Source organism: Hippocampus guttulatus, chromosome 1, assembly GCF_054856545.1.
Source record: "Hippocampus guttulatus isolate MCC_2025c chromosome 1, RoL_Hgut_1.0, whole genome shotgun sequence".
In the NCBI taxonomy this organism is placed as follows: domain Eukaryota; kingdom Metazoa; phylum Chordata; class Actinopteri; order Syngnathiformes; family Syngnathidae; genus Hippocampus; species Hippocampus guttulatus.
The window spans coordinates 15503187-15521020 of NC_141261.1; the positions used below are offsets into that span (position 1 = coordinate 15503187).

Sequence of the window (17834 nt, forward strand, 5' to 3'; positions counted from 1 at the left end):
CCTACCAGCCAATCAGATGCCGCTGTGCCTGCCCCTCTCCTGCTTTTTGGCGGCCATCTTGTTTGTTTTCTTCTTTCGTTTGGGCGTTTCAGGGAAAATCCAACGTGACGTCAAGCAATCGGCTGACCTATATGGACAGCTAAAGTGACCAATCAGCAAGTCTGGGTGAGGGGGCGAGGCCAGTCTGCGTGTTTGTTTTTCTGTCAACTGGATTAAATAAATACTTTAAAGATGACGCCCCCACCCCCAGCCTTAAAAGATCAAAAAACAGTATGACCCCATAGAGTGATATCAGGCCGTCTAATTTAGTTTCATGTTCATTATGCTTATGTTTAGTTTGTACTGAAAATTAAATGATTAGCAGCGAGAGAAAAACTTTGACGAACAAAAGCCATTTTATTAACTGTCAACGTTATTGAAGCCAAATCAAGGATGCAAACTATCAAGTGACCAGTATTATTATTTTGTTGCCGTAATGTGTATGAATAAATAATCTTTTAAATGAGTGTGTCCCAACATCTCAAGGCACACCACGTCGCAAAACAATTCACAAAAAGTGGATAAACGGGTTCGGTTAATTATGGACCTTCTGTTATCAAGTGGAAGAGCGATTGATTGTTCCCCCTGCTACTGTATGTATAAATTAATTAACAAAAACATTTTTTTCATCGAATTTTTTTTTCCCATCAAATACTGGATAATTTCACGTGGCCCATCTGATAATGTTTCAGGGTACACTGATGGGGAAATCACTATTTTACATCCATTTTCTACCTTTAACTGTTGAATCTATTACCTTTAACTGTTGAATCTATCTGTTTAAAAAACAAATGTGGCCCTTGAGCAATAGCCGCTTGTATAAAGTGCGAAATGACAGTAGTCGTGAATCCTTTGTTAATGCTTTATTTTAATGTCTTCAACACATTGTCATTCACAAGGCAAAGTGACACAAAAGGTTTAAGGAAGGCAGTGGCCGGCCACTAACCAATCATCTCTCTTCAATCATCAATAATCTGTTGCTGCTGCTGATGCTGTCGCTGTTCCCATGGCAACCAAGCAGCATTGAAACTCAGCACTCACCATCGCAACAAGACATCATAACTTGTGGATGTTAGCTGTTACGAAGGCGAAGGTAGCTGCTATAGCAACACGAGGCTCCTGATCATTTAGGGGTTATGACGAGAATTGTTTTTTTTCAAGGATGAACTGTAACGGGAAGTCCATTAATGTGACTTTAATCTGAAAATGTTGTCTCCATTGTAACAGCAGCCATCTACAGTCCACGATAATGTATGTGTGACCTGTAAAAATAGAAACATACTCCCCAGAGGCAAAAAGCCCAACCACGATAATAACATTATTACAATAGAACACTGCATTTGGCACAAGTTCATTCAGAACTCATAGCGCCACCTTGTGACCACATGTAAACATCAGCACCGCTCGTCTCCCATCGCGAGTTACGTGACTGGAAGGATCACCATGCAGCCTAGCTTGTCTGGTCGCTCACGAATGGGAAAGATTTGTCATCATCCGGCACGAGAGACGTCATATAGCATTCAGCACCATGTTGACTAAAGCACAAAGACACAGAGTCAGAAGCTTCAGAGTACGTTAAAAAAAAATGAAATCAACTCTAAGGCCATTTCCTTCTAACATCACTGAGGGAAGAGGAGCACCCAACACCAAGAATGTGCAGCAAAAGCCAAGTTGGAAGCCAACCAAAAATGACTTAAACACAAACATGCTGATCAAATGAACGAACGTCATCTCAATTGTGGAATAAGATTAGCCGATCGTAGCCTGAAGAGCCTGCCTCCTCCCAGGAAGGTGGTCAGGTGCTATTCCAGGCTTTGCTGCTATAAACATGGATTGAAATCCAAGTTCGAAACATAACCCCCTCCCCTAAAAGTCTTTCATACAAACACAGTGGTTTTAATAAACAAACGTCATCCACGCTTCAGAATAAGATTAGACTAGTTGAGCACAAAACACAAGCTCACCCTCTAAGAAAGCGACTTACTTGCTATCATAGGCCTGGAACTCAAAACAATACGTGAAAAATGTGTCATGAAAGTTAAGTGTGTGTGTGGGGGGGGGGTATTCTGATCAACACGGTCAGCTGAAGGAACACACCCCATCAAAGCTGCAGAATAAGACTAGCCTGTCTGAGAACAAAGGGCTTGTGTTCCTCCCAAGAATCTAGTCAGTTGCTATGCTAAATTGGTGCGAAAAACACGGCGTGACAGCCATGTTGGAAACACAATCCTGCAAAAGAATGATTTTCGAACATAGTGATCTTAATGAACAGAAAGTCCCAGAATACGATATATGTATGTGTGCATAATATAGCCTAGTTTAACACCAAGACCATGACTCCCCGCGCCCACAGAAAAAGAATCTAGTCAAATGCCATGCTAGGCTTAGCCCTCAAAACAACATGGTAAACATTCATGGTGGAAATAAACAAAGTAGTGACTTTCCCACAAATGCGGTGATCTTAAAGAACAAATCTCATCAAAGTTCCAGAATAAGATTGGCCTTGTGTAGCAAAATAGAGTCTGCTCCCTCACAGGAAGCTACTCAGTTGCAACGCTAGACTCGCTAAAAACGGCTGCTTCCCTCCCGCTGACAGTCATGTGACTGCAGGTGAATAAATTATATTTACAAAGTTTGAACATTTGGTATCAAGGAAACAACACACACGCGCAGACACACACGCGCGCACACACACACGCACAACATCCAACAGCGAGTCATCGGAATGACAGTAAGAATAGAAGTCTGAAGAAGACTGAAAAATGTAAATCGGGCTCTGTCTAATTTTTGATGACTCCTTTTCATCTCCTCTATCTGTTTTTTTTTTTTACCAATGAAATGCAGTGGAATGAAATAACATGACCAGAACCTGAAATTAAAATGAAATATGGCCATTATGAGGTCATAATTAGCGATTCCATCCAGCCGTGTCCCGTCAGGACATCTCTGTCACACTGTCGCTGCACTTGGAATTCTTCGACCGGGGTGAGGCATTATCATTTCTGCGGGGAATTATGGGTAGAGCATGAAATCAATCAAAACAAGATGGCAGCGTCAGGAGGAAGAGGATTGTGCTTTCAGACAGCATGCGACACCACAGCTGTGCTCATGGGTAATGTCTTGCGTCCATGTCGATTAAATCAACTCCAACAGTCGGCCCCACCCCCTGCGTCACCACCCATCCAATCAAATCACGTGTTGTCGCCCTCCGTCCCCTCCGGTTCCTCCCCCTCTTCCTCCACGCTCTCTACGATTGGGTGCTGAGGCTGAGGCTCCTCCCCTTTGCCGGCCCTGGACAACGCATCCATCCAACGGCGCTGGAGCTCCTCGCCGTCTGCGCTGAAGTAGAGCGTCAGATGACTCTGGGAAATCTTAAAGGTGTGCCGACGCTCCGGGCGGTCACATGACTCCGGGAGGGAAACATCGAAGCCAATCAGAGGCACGCTGCGCTGCGCTTTCACATCCTGAAGACACGTGGCAATGCGGTGAGGACAAACTGCGCGTTTCAAATTATTCGGCGGGTCAAGGCAACATGATGGCCAAGCGATTAGCACGTCTGCCTCACGCTGTAGCTCAGGGCTCGGGCCTTCCCGTGTGAGGGTTAAATTGATGGGAGCTGTGAATGCTTGCTAAACTGGCCAATCCGCGTCAGCGAATGTCGCGTTCGGCACCCACCTGAGGAGCTCCGTAGATGTAGAGCACCAGGGGTTCATTTTCGGGGATAACGAACCAGGCCTTCTGCCAGCCTCGGCCACCCCCTTTCTCCATGTGATGCAGGAAGCTACACATGACGCTGTTCTCGGCCGCCAGCGAGGCTTGTTTCTAGGCGGGAGTAAGTCAGATGGAAGTCTAAAAGTCTTCCCTTTCAAGTTGTGGCAACAATCAATCAAGTCAAGTTGAATCCCAGCGAACGAGTCCTCGCGACCGTGACATCCCTCTCACCTCCAGGATAGAGCGCCTCCTCTGGCTGCTGCCGGCCATGACAGAAGGCACCGGGGACACGCCCACTAGCATGGCGTAGCAGTCCACGCACACGCGATTAGTGCGGTTGTTGTCGTACGAAAGGCGGGCACGGAACTCGGAGCATTTGCCGCAAACCACCTGGTGGTGAGACAGGGGAGAGTCTTAGAGGGTTACTGGTGGACGCCATGGCGACAAAGCAAGCGAGGTGCGATTGGACGCACGTGACCGCAGGCTTTGCAGTGGTGGCGCCGCTTGGTGAGGGCGTTGAACGCCTCCTGGCACTTCATGCACAGTGTCACTTCCTTCTCGCGGATGGGCGTCGGCGCACGCTTGCCCAGCTCGGCGCAACTCTGACGGACAGAGGCAATAGTAGTTGTGGATGTAATAGCATTGAAATCAATTGAATAGAATGTGTGTGTGTGCGTGTGTGTGTGTCTGTGTGTATGTTTAGGAGTTTGCATGTTACCGGGGAGTGAGGGGGTGTGGACTCGTCGTCTCGTAGCGAACAAGTCAGGTGACGAAATGTCTCCATGGTGTGTTCGTGCCTCTGAATGGTGGCCTGAATGGCCTGCAAGACACACAAAACACACGAGCAGATCCTCTCATTGGTTCATTGGTTGAGTCATTCCGTTTGATTTCCAGTCAGTCACCGTGTCTTGTTTTTACCTGGATCCAGTCTCTCTTCTCATCTTCAGTCCTGCAGAGACACAGCATGTCAAAAAAAAGGTGAGCGGGGGGGGGGCAACGGTTGCACAGTTGTCTATTCCAGGATCATTAGCCCGAGCATTACCTAGCCTGCAGTTCAAGCGAACGCCGCTTGCCTGACACCAAGAAAGTCCGAGGAACCGCCGCGCTGCTCATCTCCTTCAGCTGCACAGTAAAAAGGAAAAATGCAATGGAGAACGGCTAAGATGCTAACATGCTTGTTGTAGTTGGTAAGCTTGACAAGATGGAAAGATAGCATCCCAAGTACAAAAACCACGCGACCTGGTGTCAAGTGACAAATTCTAATGAGAATTAATGATCTGAGAATACAAGATGCGAAATTGACGCAATGCCCCCCCCCCCCCCCCCCAGGCCCCTTCACATTCCCACCCCCTAATGAAAGACTCACCTCCATGCCATCCACATCGATGCGAGCTCGGACGCCATACTTCTGACCAATCAGACGCAGTTTGGGAACGCAGTAGAGCAGCCTGTCGTTGAACTGGATGAGCACAGAAATGGTTAAAGCAGCCATCGTCTGATCCAGCTTCATCCTCACGAGACTCCTGCGTGTGCTGGAGCCTCTCCTAGTTGTCCTCGGGCAATAGCTGAGGTACAGCCGGCGCTGGTTGCCAGCCAATCACAGGGCACACATTGAGACAAACACCCGTTCGCCTCTACCGTGCATCCTTTTGGAATGTATCAGGAAACCGGAGTACCCGGAGAAAACCCACACAGGCACGGGGAGAACACGCAAAGTCCACACTGGAAAACCAGAGCCCGGATTTGAAATCGGACCTCTGCATTGTGAGGCGGATGTTGTGATCTAACCAATTGGCTAGACCGTGGGTTCTCAAAATTTTGAGGTCCGGGGTAGAAATATTTCCCCAGGACCCCTTCGTAAACCGAACCCTTTGTCCATAAAGTGACTTGAATTCCTGTTAAGAAACAGACAATGCGAGCAGAATCATTTTAACAATGTCTTCCGTACAATGAGAAAGGAGCCCAGTGGAAAGGAATCAAGAGTGTGACTGAGGCTGTGAAATGTCAATCGTGAAATGTTCTATTGGCCAAAAGCTGAAGTTGTGAGAAGTAATCGGTATCGTTTTGTTCGCGCTGGTCCCCCTACGATGGAATGCAGCGTTTGTTTTTTCGAAATGATATGGTTCCAAAATTTGTCAGGGTGCAGGGGACCCCAGTTGAGAACCACTGGGTTAGTTATTAACTCATTCAGTACCAGACAATTCTGGACCAAGTCTGAAAAGACGTTTAAAAACGTCTTTGGGAGTGAATGAGTTAATGTTGGAGATGGGCGAGACAGAGGACCCCATACCAGGATGAGGTATCGATCCTGCGACGTGCCGTTCTTGTTGGACAGTTTAAGGATGTGCCCCTCCTTGATGAGCTCGTTGGTCGGGTTCACAATGTCCTCTTCGCCGCCCAGGAGTTCGTAGACCTTCAGCAGCTTCCGCATTCGCTCCTGAAAGTTACAAAACCGACTGTCCGAACTGTCGCCAAAGTTTGCGCTGTTATCCGTCCTGGGAAGCTGTTCGAAAAAGTTCTCACCATCTTCTTGATAGCGGCGTTGGAATGTTCAGCGGCCGTGGCAATGAGCTCGAGAGACTCTGCAGACAGAGGGGATCTTGTCACACGATCACGTCAACCGACGGACTAAAATGTTCATCCTTCCATTTTCTGTTGCTATACGGTGGCATAGCAACACTCATCAATTCTCCACAATGTAGACATTGGCAAGAGCAGAGCTGTCGAATCCTTGTCCATCTGCCTTGCGGCTTTTTGTACTCAGGTTTTTTTATTGGGACATGAGTTAGTATAGTAGCTGTTAGCATGACAAAAAAAAATCTGCCTCTGGGCTTTCTGAACTCAGTTTGCTTGTGTGTGTGTGTGTGTGTGTGCGTGTGCGTGCGTGCGTACTCTGAGCATCCTTGTAGTCTGGAGCGTCCTCCGGTAAACGGTGCAGATAATCTTTGAGCAGGAGCTCATATCGAGGAATTCTTTGGACTGGCTCCAACATGTGATGTTGAAGCGTCAGGTTAGCACAGCGTTCATCCCTCTGACACACACACACACACACACACACACACACACACACACACACACACACACGCACACACACGCACACACACATCAGATTGTTGACTAAACCCTCTTAGGACTCGAACTCTAACATTTTTTTAGACCAAATAGCTCGGTTTAGGACTAGAACCTAGCATCTAGACTAAAATTTTCCGTTGGTACTAGACAGTTTTCTTGGAACTAGAATCTTCTATCAGGACTGGAATCGTCTCTCTGAATAACAACTTCCTATGGGTACTAAAATCTTTCATTACGACTAGCTTGGTTATGTAAGGGGTAAACATTTCTCAAATGACAAGTGACATATATTGTTATTGATTGAGCAAAGTTCATGAATGAGAGGCATTCAGTGGGGGCGCAACACTGCTTTACCGAGTCCATTGATTTTCATTCCTTTATGGAGCAGATCTGCCACATCAGATATCGTGACCACACGGATGTTTTGCCGTAACAGGCCAACTTGCTCAATGAGGCATCACCTGGATGTCATGTATGATGCTCTTGAACAGAGCCGACCTCTCCATCCACGTGTTGACCAGTTCCATGGCGCGGTCGAAGTTCTTCACATACTCTCCGTACATCTTCAGGAAGGGCGCAAGCTTCTGCAGGATGTCTCCAATGCGTGGGTTCGAGTCCCTAAGGATTTTTTTTTTTCAAAACTTGAGGACTCCTTCGAGGATACTTGCTTCTACACTCCGCACCGTCGCATAGAAAAAAGCCATGCAAATCATCTAGTTCGAGACTAGCTCACCACTCTTCCATGCGCTTCTGCAGGGCCGGCAGGAGGAACTGCTGGTGGAAGCAGTGGATGGAGCAGATGTTGGAGAAGATTCCGTGAATCACGTCACATGGGAAAGAGGAGCGGGAGCGCGCTTCTTCCAGGAGTCGGGCACAGAAGACCTGCGGCGAGCGACGGTGCCTCAATCGACATCTCCTGTCCGGACTATGTGTGAGCGTTGTGTTGCCTGTGGGGACATACCTGGTCCAGTAGGTGCAGTTTGGACACGTAGGAGATTTCTGTGTGAAGGAGCTCATTGGCAATGCGGAACACCCTCTGCTGGACAGAGAGCTGTAAGATATATGATGACGTGTGTGAAAGCTATCAACATTGATCACACTCGACAAACAGTTCAATCCACTCTGGACCTATCGGTCTCAGTGTCCTACAGCAGGTTCCAGTGGTGAGCAAGCGTGTTGTAGCGATCCATTTTTATATTTGGGAGTCACTAGTCACATCTATTGTTGCCACTCATTCAAGTTATCCATGGATTATCCATGACAGCTTCCTGTCTTACCTCAGCCAAGTCTTGTCTGGGGGCTGAAAGCACCAAGGTAAGTTCGGCCAACTCCTCCTCCTCCTCCTCCTCCTCCTCCTCGAGATCGCTGTCTGCTTCCTCCGAGAAGTCCCTTCTCCGGGCCGTGCCCCTGGCCTCGCCCTCCTCGCCCTCGCCAGCGTACGAGGACGAGCTGGAGAGTCGGGGGAGGCCGCAGGAGTAAACTCCACCACCGCCACCGCCGTCGTCCACACCCACGAAGCAGAGCTCCTCGCTGTGCGACGGCGAGCTGATGCTGTCAATGCCACTGTCGCGATTGGCCAGCTTGCCCTCCGTCTGCGAGGAGGAGGGGAGGGACAAACGCTCGGGCGGCGGACCCAATGGGTCGGAGGGTGGACGCTCGTTCATCTCCGCAGACGGCGCCTCCTCTGGCCCCTCCCCTTCCGCCACAACGTCATCGTGACGTTTGAGCTCAGGGAGACCCCCCTCTTCCTCCTCCTTCTCGGGGATGATGTGAGGTGACGATGAAGACGGTGGAGATGAAGGTCGAGATAAAGGGGTGTCCAGGAGGCGGGGGCACAAGGCCCCCCCTGTGATGTCAGGAACCATTATGAGCTGCTCTCTGCAGAAAATTGAATCGCATGAGACCGTATCAATATGCAGAACACAATAACGTGCCGATAACGTGCTCATGTAAACTATAAACAAACCGTATCACGAAACGAAAAACGGCTATCAAATGTGTGATCATGTATCAAAAAACATTGCATCAATAAATATGATGATAAATCGATAAACAAATATGCTCTAACTGGGATATGAAACCCCTGGGTTATCCTATTCCTCAACCAAATATTGGGTCACGTAAATGCCAACGGGTTACCTTCTTTGAACTCTGTCTGCTCACATATGTAAATCTGATTGCTTCAGAAATCGGAATGTTGACCTTAACCCAAATATTGACTGCATTTGAACCTTGTCTATGATCCGAGGACCCAAGTTGAGTTGGGCTTTATGCCCCTGGCAGGGTCACCCTTGGCAAACTAGTCCTAAGTGAGGGACCAGACAAAGCACAGCTCACAGAGCCTTTGTGAGAAGTTATAATATTGGACCACACCTGGAAGCGGGCCACTGGTGCCCCCCTTTGGAGGCAGGCAACGTGGAGTCCCCCTTCTCATGTGCTCACCACCTTTGAAAGGGGCCACAGCATCACGTACAATGTGGGCGGTGGATGAAGGCATGGACCTTGGAAGTCTGATTCCCAGCTACAGAAGCTAGCTCTAGGGCATAGGTGTCAAACTCAGGTCCTGGAGGGCCACTGTCCTGCATGTTTTCCAAGTTTCCCTGTTGCAACACACCTGATTCAAATGATCAGATCATCAGCCAGCACTGCGGAAGCCTGACATTGAACCTGTTCATTTGAATCAGGTGTGTTGCAACAGGGAGACTTGGAAAACATGCAGGACAGTGGCCCTCCAGGACCTGAGTTTGACACCTATGCTCTAGGGACATGTCACTTGCCACCTCTCTTGCAAGGAAGGCGCCTGACATTGTACCAGAGATCAAGAAGTTCAGACTAGACGTAGTTGGACTCGCCTCAACACACAGCTTTGGCTGTGATACCAGTGCACCAGAGAGTGGTCGCCAAGTAGGTGTGGGTATACTTATTGTCCCTTGGTTCAGTCCTTAGACATTAGGGTTCATCCTGAGGCACAAGAGAGTGGTCTCCTTGGTGCTTAAACACCAAACAACAGTTGAGAGCACATCGCTTTTTGGAGTCCTTGGAGGTGGTGCTGGAGTGTGCTCCTGCTGGGGATGCCATCATTTTGCTGGAGGGAATCAATGCTCATGTTGGCAATGACAGTGAGACCTGGAAAGGACTGATTGGGAGGAAGTGTGTTCATAAGATGGTCAGTGCCTGTCGTTGTGGCAATCCCCAAACGAGGTGGTGGACACCAGTGGTTCGGGATGCCGACAAGGTGAAGGAATCCTATTGGGACTCTGGAGGCAGTTGTGGAAACTGACTGGCCAAGGAGAAGGCAACTTTGGCATTTACAGGGGTGAAAAGTATGGTATGTAAGGAGTTCGGCGAGGCCATGAAAAACAACTATTGGATGGGTTCGAAGAAATTCTGGTCCACCATCTGTCAACTCCGGAGGGGAAAGTAGTGTACTGTTAACATTGCGTGTCGTAGAGATGTACTGGTGCCGACATCAACTCCAGACGCTGTGAATCAGACCTCCTTGATCCTACCAACACACCTTCCTTTGAGAAGGCAGAGTCTAGGGTGGATGAGATCATCTCAGGGTTCCTAAAAGTTCCGGATATCGTGGGGCTGTCCTGGTTGACACACCTCTAAAACATTGCTTGGACATTGGGGATGGTGCCCCATTGGGGATTGGCAGACCCCTTATTCCAGAAGGGAGGCCATAGGGTGTGTTCCAACTACACTCCCCAGACTCACTGGTAATGTCTATTTAGGGCTGCTGGAGAAGATGGTCCGTCGGGAAGTTGAAACTCAGGTTTAGGAGGAGCAGTGCGGTTTTTGTCCTGACTGCGGAACAGTGGACCAGCTCTCCACCCTTGGCATTGTCCTTGAGGTTCATTGGGAGTTTGCCCAACCATTCTACATGCGTTTTGTAGGACTGGAGAAGGCGTTTGTGGTGTCTGGGCTACCGAACCCCCTGATTTCAGCTGTTCGGTCCCTGTACGACCAATGTCAGACTTTGGTCCACATTGCCAGCAGTAAGTCGGATTCGTTTCCAGTGAGGCTTGGACTCCGCCAAGGCTGGCCTTGCACCAATTCTGTTCATAACCTTTATGGACCGAATTTTGAGACGCAGCTAAGGCATTGAGGGGTCCGGTATTTCATCTCTGATTTTTGTAGATGATGTGGTCCTGTTGGCCTCATCAAGCCGCGATCTCCAACACTCCCTGGAGCGACTCGCAGCCGAGTGTGAAGGAATCTGGATCAAAATCAGCACCTCCAAATTTGAGACCATGGTCCTCAGTCAAAAAAAGATGGAGCGCCCTCTCAAGGTCGGGGATAAGATCTTGAGTGGAGGAGTTTAAGTATCTTGGGATCTTGTTCACGAGTGAGGGCGGGAGGGAGGAGGAGGATCGACAGGTGGAAAGGGTTGGGATGAACTAGGATGGATGGATTAACTGAAAAATGTACTGTATGCACATGGCGACCTGTCAGATGATATCATCACTTTGAACCGTGTCAGACAGCTTGGGGGTAATATCACTACCCTAATCGCTACACTAATCATGACAGTGACCTTTCACGGTGACACCACGAGTGCAGTGCCATCCCCATGGCATTGACATCACCATGGCGGTGACATCACCATAATGGCTACATCACTATGATAGTGACATCACCTGGACGGTGACATGCCCATGTCCATGACATCTCCATAATGGTGACATCACCACGACGGTAACATCACCTTGATGTGACACTGCCTTGATAGTGCGTCTGGCGGTGAGAACCCCATGACAGTAACCATGAAAGTGACCATGACGGTCACACCCCCACGTCCATGAAATCCCCATGATAGTGACATCCCTGTGACTGAGACATCACCATGATGGTAACATTCCCTTGAGGTGATCATGACGAGGACTAAGATTGCATACCCCCAGGACAGTGACATTCTTATTGCGGTGAGATCACCGTGACGGTGACATCCCCATGATGGTAACTATGACGGTGACACCCATATTACATTGACATCCCCATGATGTTGACATCGCCAAAGCAGTAATATCGCCACAATGCTTCTCTCACCGCTCAAACTTCTCGATAAGTGACAGGACGCAGGTGGGTGAAGCATGGTCCTCAGGGCGGGGGGGCTTGGAGGGTGGCGGAGGGGGCAGCGGCTTGTCTGGAGCCCGGGGTCGGGTTCTCAACACTCCCGGCTGATGCTGCAGGTGGGGTGGTTTGGGGGGGACTGCAGTAGTGGGAAGTCAAGGTCAGTGATCTCACATATGTGTTGTTATTGCTGTCAACTGCAGGGGAAACTCACCTTGAGGCTTTGGTCCGAGCAGAGGAGGCCGGCTCTTACATATCTGTGGTGGTCCCGAGTCGTTCACCTCTTCCTCCTGGAGCCCGACGGGACTTGAGGAGGAGGAGGGCTGCTGGGGGCCGCATGGAGGCTCAAGAGAGAGACTCTTTGCCAGCAAGCTAGGACTCAAGGAGGACGGGGGACCTGGCAGGGTCAATAAGGGTGAAAGATTTTGGCTTGTCATTGAGAGCACCTAGGTAGCTGACATTGTGTTTTTTGTTATTGTAAAGTGTCCTTGGGTGTCTTGAAAGGCGCTTATAAATAAAATCTATTATTATTATTATTATTATCAGTTAGTAAGCTAGCTCAAGAATTTGCTTCTTCGCTCCTGAAACATAAAAGCAGCGATGGGAAAATGAAGCTTTAAATTTGCTTCATGAACCAGTTGGTGTATTTTTTGACTCCTCTAGATGGCAATGTTGGTTTAAATAAAGGGGTTTAAAAAAATGGCGAGTCCGTTTAGTTTTGCACCAATGCTGAACAGAGAGTGCCAGTTAGATGAGTCAAAAAATACAACACTTTTTCAAGAAACAAATTTGAAGCTTCATTTTGCCATCGCTGCATAAAAGCATTTCAGCAATGATGACATGTTAACTGTGTCGGCTTCAGGTCAAGATGTTCCACATCAGATTAGATCAGCTTCTCATAGGCCGCACCAAGGTTGTAAATGCGGGCACTATCCACCCATCCATCCATTTTCCGATCCACTAATCCTCACAAGGGTCGCGGGGGGTGCTGGAGTCTATCCCAGCTGTGTTCGGGCAGTAGGCGGGGGACACCCTGAACCGCTTGCCAGCCAATCGCAGGGCACACAGAGACGAACAACCATGCACGCCCACACTCACACCTAGGGACAATTTAGAGTGTTCAATCGGCCTGCCGTCCATGTTTTTTGGAATGTGGGAGGAAACCGGAGTACCCGGAGAAAACCCACGCGGGCCCGGGGAGAACATGCAAACTCCACACAGGGAGGACAGAGCTAGAATTGAACCCGGTACCTCTGGACTGTGAGGTCTACGCGCTAACCACTCGACTACCGGGTCGCCCTGGCTCTTTCATATACCCTTATATTATTATTAATAGTATTCACTGATGGGATGACACCAATCATTTCAATTTTTCCTCACATTAATAATCACCAATGGCCGACCGAGCAAGGTAGGAGAAAGATAAATATCAATATGCAACACTTTATTTCTATAAATCTTTCCAAGTGTTCATTTTCTCAAATGATCATTTCTGCAACATTCCTGGGAAATCACAATGTGCCATCACTGACTGGTGAGGTATTTTCAAAACAGGGTCAGTGCAAGATTTTTTTATGGCAGGTTCGAGTGGGGATTAAGGCTACTGTGGTAGTCCACTACAAGGTTGTTAACGTGCGCATTGAGATGATTCCAATGGTTTTAGGTGCTCCACATTGTAGATTCTAGTGATGATCAAATAGGTCACTAAAAGGTTGTGAATGTGGTGATTAAGAAGCTTCTGAACACGATTTTACAGGTCTATATATTGGTTCTGGTCATGATCAAGCAGGTTCTGTTGTTAAGAAGGTAGGCTCCACTGATGGTTCTCAGGGGAGTTTGTCAAGGTGATGTTGAAGGAACCAATTATGGGCGTATGGGTTTTGGTCTCGGTGACATTGTGATGCCGGTTCCAGAGGTCATTTTTGGCTCTGATGTGACTGAACTGGGCCAGTGCGCAGACATGGACGTGCGCTTGTGTGCGTGCATGAGAGCGAGGGGGTGTGTCTGCACATAGAAGATGAAGGTCTCACCACCGTCATCATCATCATCGCAGAAAGATTAAGTGAAATCAAGCACGCACGCGCATCACACGCCGACTGCGATATGGCGGCGGAATCCATCGGCGACAGGCTCGTGCACACGACGACGAGCAGCACCTCTGCTGGCATCAGACGCAGTGACGTGCACGCGCGCCACACTAGCCTACATTCACTGCGGCGAGATATCGGTCAGCTCGTACGCGTACTTATAGCCGCCCCCCCCCCCCATTCCCCCACAACCGCCACCACCATCGATGACAGTCGACATGCGCGCGCGCCAATGCAGTGTAGTGTGTGCGCGTGTGTGTCCGCGCGTTTGTGTGCGCGCTCACCCCTGCTTAGGCTGCTTCTGTCCATGTACATCGCACAACACAGCACCAGGCCGCTCATGAACGACAATGTTGACGATGGCAGACCGCGGCTCACCCGGTCCACATGCACGGAGAAGAAGAAAAAAAGACAAGAGAAAGAAGAAAAAGAAGGAGAAAGGGAGACGACGGAGAAACCGGCTCCTCGTTCGGCTCCGCGCGCGCGCAAACCGCAGAGAGAGAGAGAGAGAGAGAGAGAGAGAGCGAGAGAGCGAGAGAGCGAGAGAGCGAGAGAGAGAGAGAGAGAGAGAAAGAGGCAGCCTGCTGCTTCTATCTGGACAGAGATGTAGGTTTGAGGCGCTTGATTCGAGCTAGAGAACTGGCCGGAGGCGGGCGGTGCAGTAATGAGAAAGCTCCAGGGCTGTGCAGGGGTTGGCAGGGGGTGGGTGTGTCTTGTCGTCCTCCTCTTCTCCCTTCACTTTTGGTCTCCTTGACAACGAGATGAAATTCAGCTAGACCCGTGCGTGACAGTCGCATCACGTGACTTCTTCGGAGCAGCCTGGCCAAAAGATTAGGGACACCTCTGGGTGAAGCAAACTGCCGCCGTCGTCACAGTTAGCACCACAAATGACAAAATAATCACGATAACTGACCGACTGTAACCTTGACAAGTTTAGCATTCTGTAAAGGAGCGCTGCAGAGGGCATTGTGGGAAATGTTCGAGAGGTCTAGAAGGTTCTAGGGGTGATCAAGTAAATTCTGGTAATCCCTTGCAAGCGTTAGTGATTCCGCAGACTGGAAACTCAAGAAAGTCGTAGTGGTGATGCAAGAGGGTCCTGTTACTCAATATAAGGTTGTGAACCTGGATCTTTCTGGGGTTCCAGCCATTTGGCAAGTCTAAATGTCTTTTAGGGGGTTGTAGTGCTGATCTAAGATGTTCTGATAGTCTCCAAGTTTCTGACTGTGGCTGTTGGTAAGCCTGTTGAAGTTGTACAGGTATAGACGTGTAATAGTGACCTAATAGTCCACCCCAAGGTGGACAATATGACTATTAACTCATTCAGTACCAGCCAATTCTAGACCAAGTCTGAAAAGATGTTTAAAAACGTCTTTGGGAGTGAATGAGTTAAGAAGGTTCTACAGGTTTAGATGTGCTACAGAAGGTTCCAGTGATGATCCGCTGCCCCCGTAGTGTCATGATTCGGTTTAGGGACCAACAGGTGGCACTGTAGGGCTCGCCCGGCAGCTGCACACCTGTTGGTCATTTGGTAATTAGTTGTATAAAAGGACTCCTGCCCGAACACTCGGTGTCGGGTCATTGTGGCTTCTTGCTCTTGCTACTGTCATGTGTGTTGCTGTTTGCTCTTAGTTTCTGTCATGTTTAGTTCATTGTTATGTTTTAGCTTTAGTTATGGTTTTTTGTTTGATACTTTCGACTTTGTGTGTTTGGGATTTAGTTTTCTTTGTTTTAATACAATTCTTCAAATACACCCTGCTCCTCCCTCCTGCCTGCTTTTTGGGGTCCTCCACCACCTCGCTACGTGACACGTAGGACCCCATGTGGTCATTCTATGACTGGATAACCATGGAAGTACACCAACATCACTGCGGTGAGGTCTGGGTGAGCACAACAAACGCACCCCAGATGTTCCCTGTCAAAGTCTCCAATAACACTCCTACACCTAACACGCTCACAACACAGTAGCAAACATGCAACAGGAAGTGATAAAGCCAGGACAGTCATTTGAATCAACACCACCCGTGCCTGCCCTCCAACGTCCTGCGCTGAAAAACAACCGGACTCAAATGAGACGACGACATCGGAGGAAAAACAAACACACTCTACCATCGTCATCATCATCATCATCTGCTGGCTTGAACTTTGACCTTACACCCCACCGCATCTCATGAACACACGCACGCACGAATGAGAGCGTGTGTGTGTGTTTGTATGTGTGCGTGTGTGTGTGTGTGTGTGTTTGTTCTCTCTCTGGGTCACTGGGTCACTCACTCACTGCCCCTTTAGAGTGTGTGTGTGTGTGTGTGTGTGTGTGTGTGTGTGTGTGTCTGTGCGTCTGTGTGTCTGTGTGTGTGCATGCGTCCAGCAGCTGAATCTATTTTTAGCTATTTTTTGTTTTCATGTGTGGGCCGTGGCATGTTGGGAATCAGGGGAAGTGGGGCTTCAGCGTATTGGGGGATGGGGAGGAGCATGTTGGTGGACCATTGTGACATCAGTACTCAGAGAACATGTCACTGCCGTCAGGGAGAGATTAACGCACACTGACCAATTATGATTTTATCATTAAAGTCAACAATATTACTTACACATTTGAATTACTTTTTTTTAAACTTCATCTACGAATGACCCGGATCTTCAGTCCATCTTAAAAATAAAACTTGGCTCTTGAGCTCAAAACGTCGCCCAGCCGAGGGTTGTTCTGTTGTTGTTGTAGTTACTCACCTGTCCTGCCAGTGGCGCTGTTGTCAAGGTGATAGGAGAACCTCATGGTGCTGAAGTGAGTGGAGAAAGATGACGCCGGTAGCGTAGGAAGAGGGGGAGGAGGGGAAGAAGGAGGAGTAGGGAGGCCAAGAAGGGCGCAACGAGTCCGGTTCATGAGTTCAAGGCTCAATGCTGGGTCGTAAGCATCCCGCCGCTTCTCCTGCCCTCGTCGTCCTCCCGCTTGCTCGCATCTTCTCCTGGCGTCCACTGCCTCCACATGCTTGCCACACCACCAAAGTGCAGACTCGGCAGCTTCTTGCCGACTCAGCGACGCTCCCGCTTCATTCTCTCGTTCAGCACATAGTTAACATACGCACATGCACCCAAACACACACACACACACGCACGCGCGCACACACACACGTCCTGATGGACATTGGTATCCCGGCTGGTCCAGTTCTTCACTTCTGTGTGAAAATGGGAGCTGATGTGAAGTTGAACACTGCAGCTCCGCCTCTGTCTGGTCATTTGATCCTCGACCCAGCCTCCCCCGCCCCCCCAGTCTCCCAAAGAGTTTGTGGTCTGGATTTCATTTTCCCTCCTTTCTCGCTTCCTGAAACTTGAAGCAAAGGAAAACTGAGGGAAAAATTCCAGGAGTTTTTTTGGTGTTTTTTTTTTCCTGGTCAGGCTCCATCAGAAGCAGTCTGCACTGGAGGGCCACGTCAAGGTTTGACTGTTGGATGGACCACCAGGGTTTACACAAATGGAATGTTTATCTATCTATCTATCTATCTATCTATCTATCTATCTATCTATCTATCTATCTATCTATCTATCTATCTATCTATCTATCTATCTATCTATCTATCTATCTATCTATCTATCTATCTATCTATCTATCTATCTATCTATCTATCTATCTATCTATCTATCTATCTATCTATCTATCTATCTATCATCCACCTTTCAAATATCCATGAATCCAGCAATCTATCCAACATAATCCATCAATATATCACCACCCTCCCACTATTCTACAATCGATCATCCATCTTTCATCCATCTGTCAGTCCATCCATCTGTCAGTCCATCCATCCATCCATCCATCCATCCATCCATCCATCCATCCATCCATATTTTACCTTTACT

The 17834-nt window shown here is 48.6% G+C and overlaps 1 protein-coding gene across 2 annotated transcripts; it reads right to left on the bottom strand.

Annotated features, from left to right (window-relative positions):
- Window positions 1-887: 887 nt before the first annotated feature.
- Window positions 888-17139, bottom strand: fgd1 (FYVE, RhoGEF and PH domain containing 1). 2 transcript variants are annotated; one of them, XM_086113626.1, is made up of 18 exons: window positions 16707-17139; window positions 12113-12295; window positions 11875-12037; window positions 8100-8700; window positions 7784-7873; window positions 7556-7704; window positions 7284-7440; window positions 6643-6781; window positions 6274-6332; window positions 6041-6187; window positions 5117-5209; window positions 4793-4872; window positions 4669-4699; window positions 4469-4570; window positions 4224-4352; window positions 3982-4140; window positions 3715-3861; window positions 888-3503 (listed from the first exon to the last, which is right to left on the bottom strand). In XM_086113626.1, the coding sequence occupies exons 1-18, from the start codon at window positions 16858-16860 to the stop codon at window positions 3231-3233; spliced, it is 2856 nt and encodes a 951-aa protein (XP_085969752.1). In that variant the 5' UTR covers window positions 16861-17139; the 3' UTR covers window positions 888-3230. The 2 variants fall into 2 exon arrangements, with proteins under 2 accessions (XP_085969752.1, XP_085969760.1); XM_086113634.1 differs by lacking the exon at window positions 16707-17139 and adding an exon at window positions 14270-14569.
- Between the last annotated feature and the right edge of the window lie 695 nt (window positions 17140-17834).

Excerpts from the sequence above, each read along its gene's own strand:
- fgd1 (XM_086113626.1), bottom strand. The coding sequence starts at position 16,860 with ATGAACCGGACTCGTTGCGCCCTTCTTGGCCTCCCTACTCCTCCTTCT. Across the intron at positions 7,441-7,555 it reads CAGAAGCGCATGGAAGAGTG|GGACTCGAACCCACGCATTG; the intron begins GTGAGCTAGTCT and ends AAAAATCCTTAG. Across the intron at positions 6,333-6,642 it reads AGACTACAAGGATGCTCAGA|AGTCTCTCGAGCTCATTGCC; the intron begins GTACGCACGCAC and ends CTCTGTCTGCAG.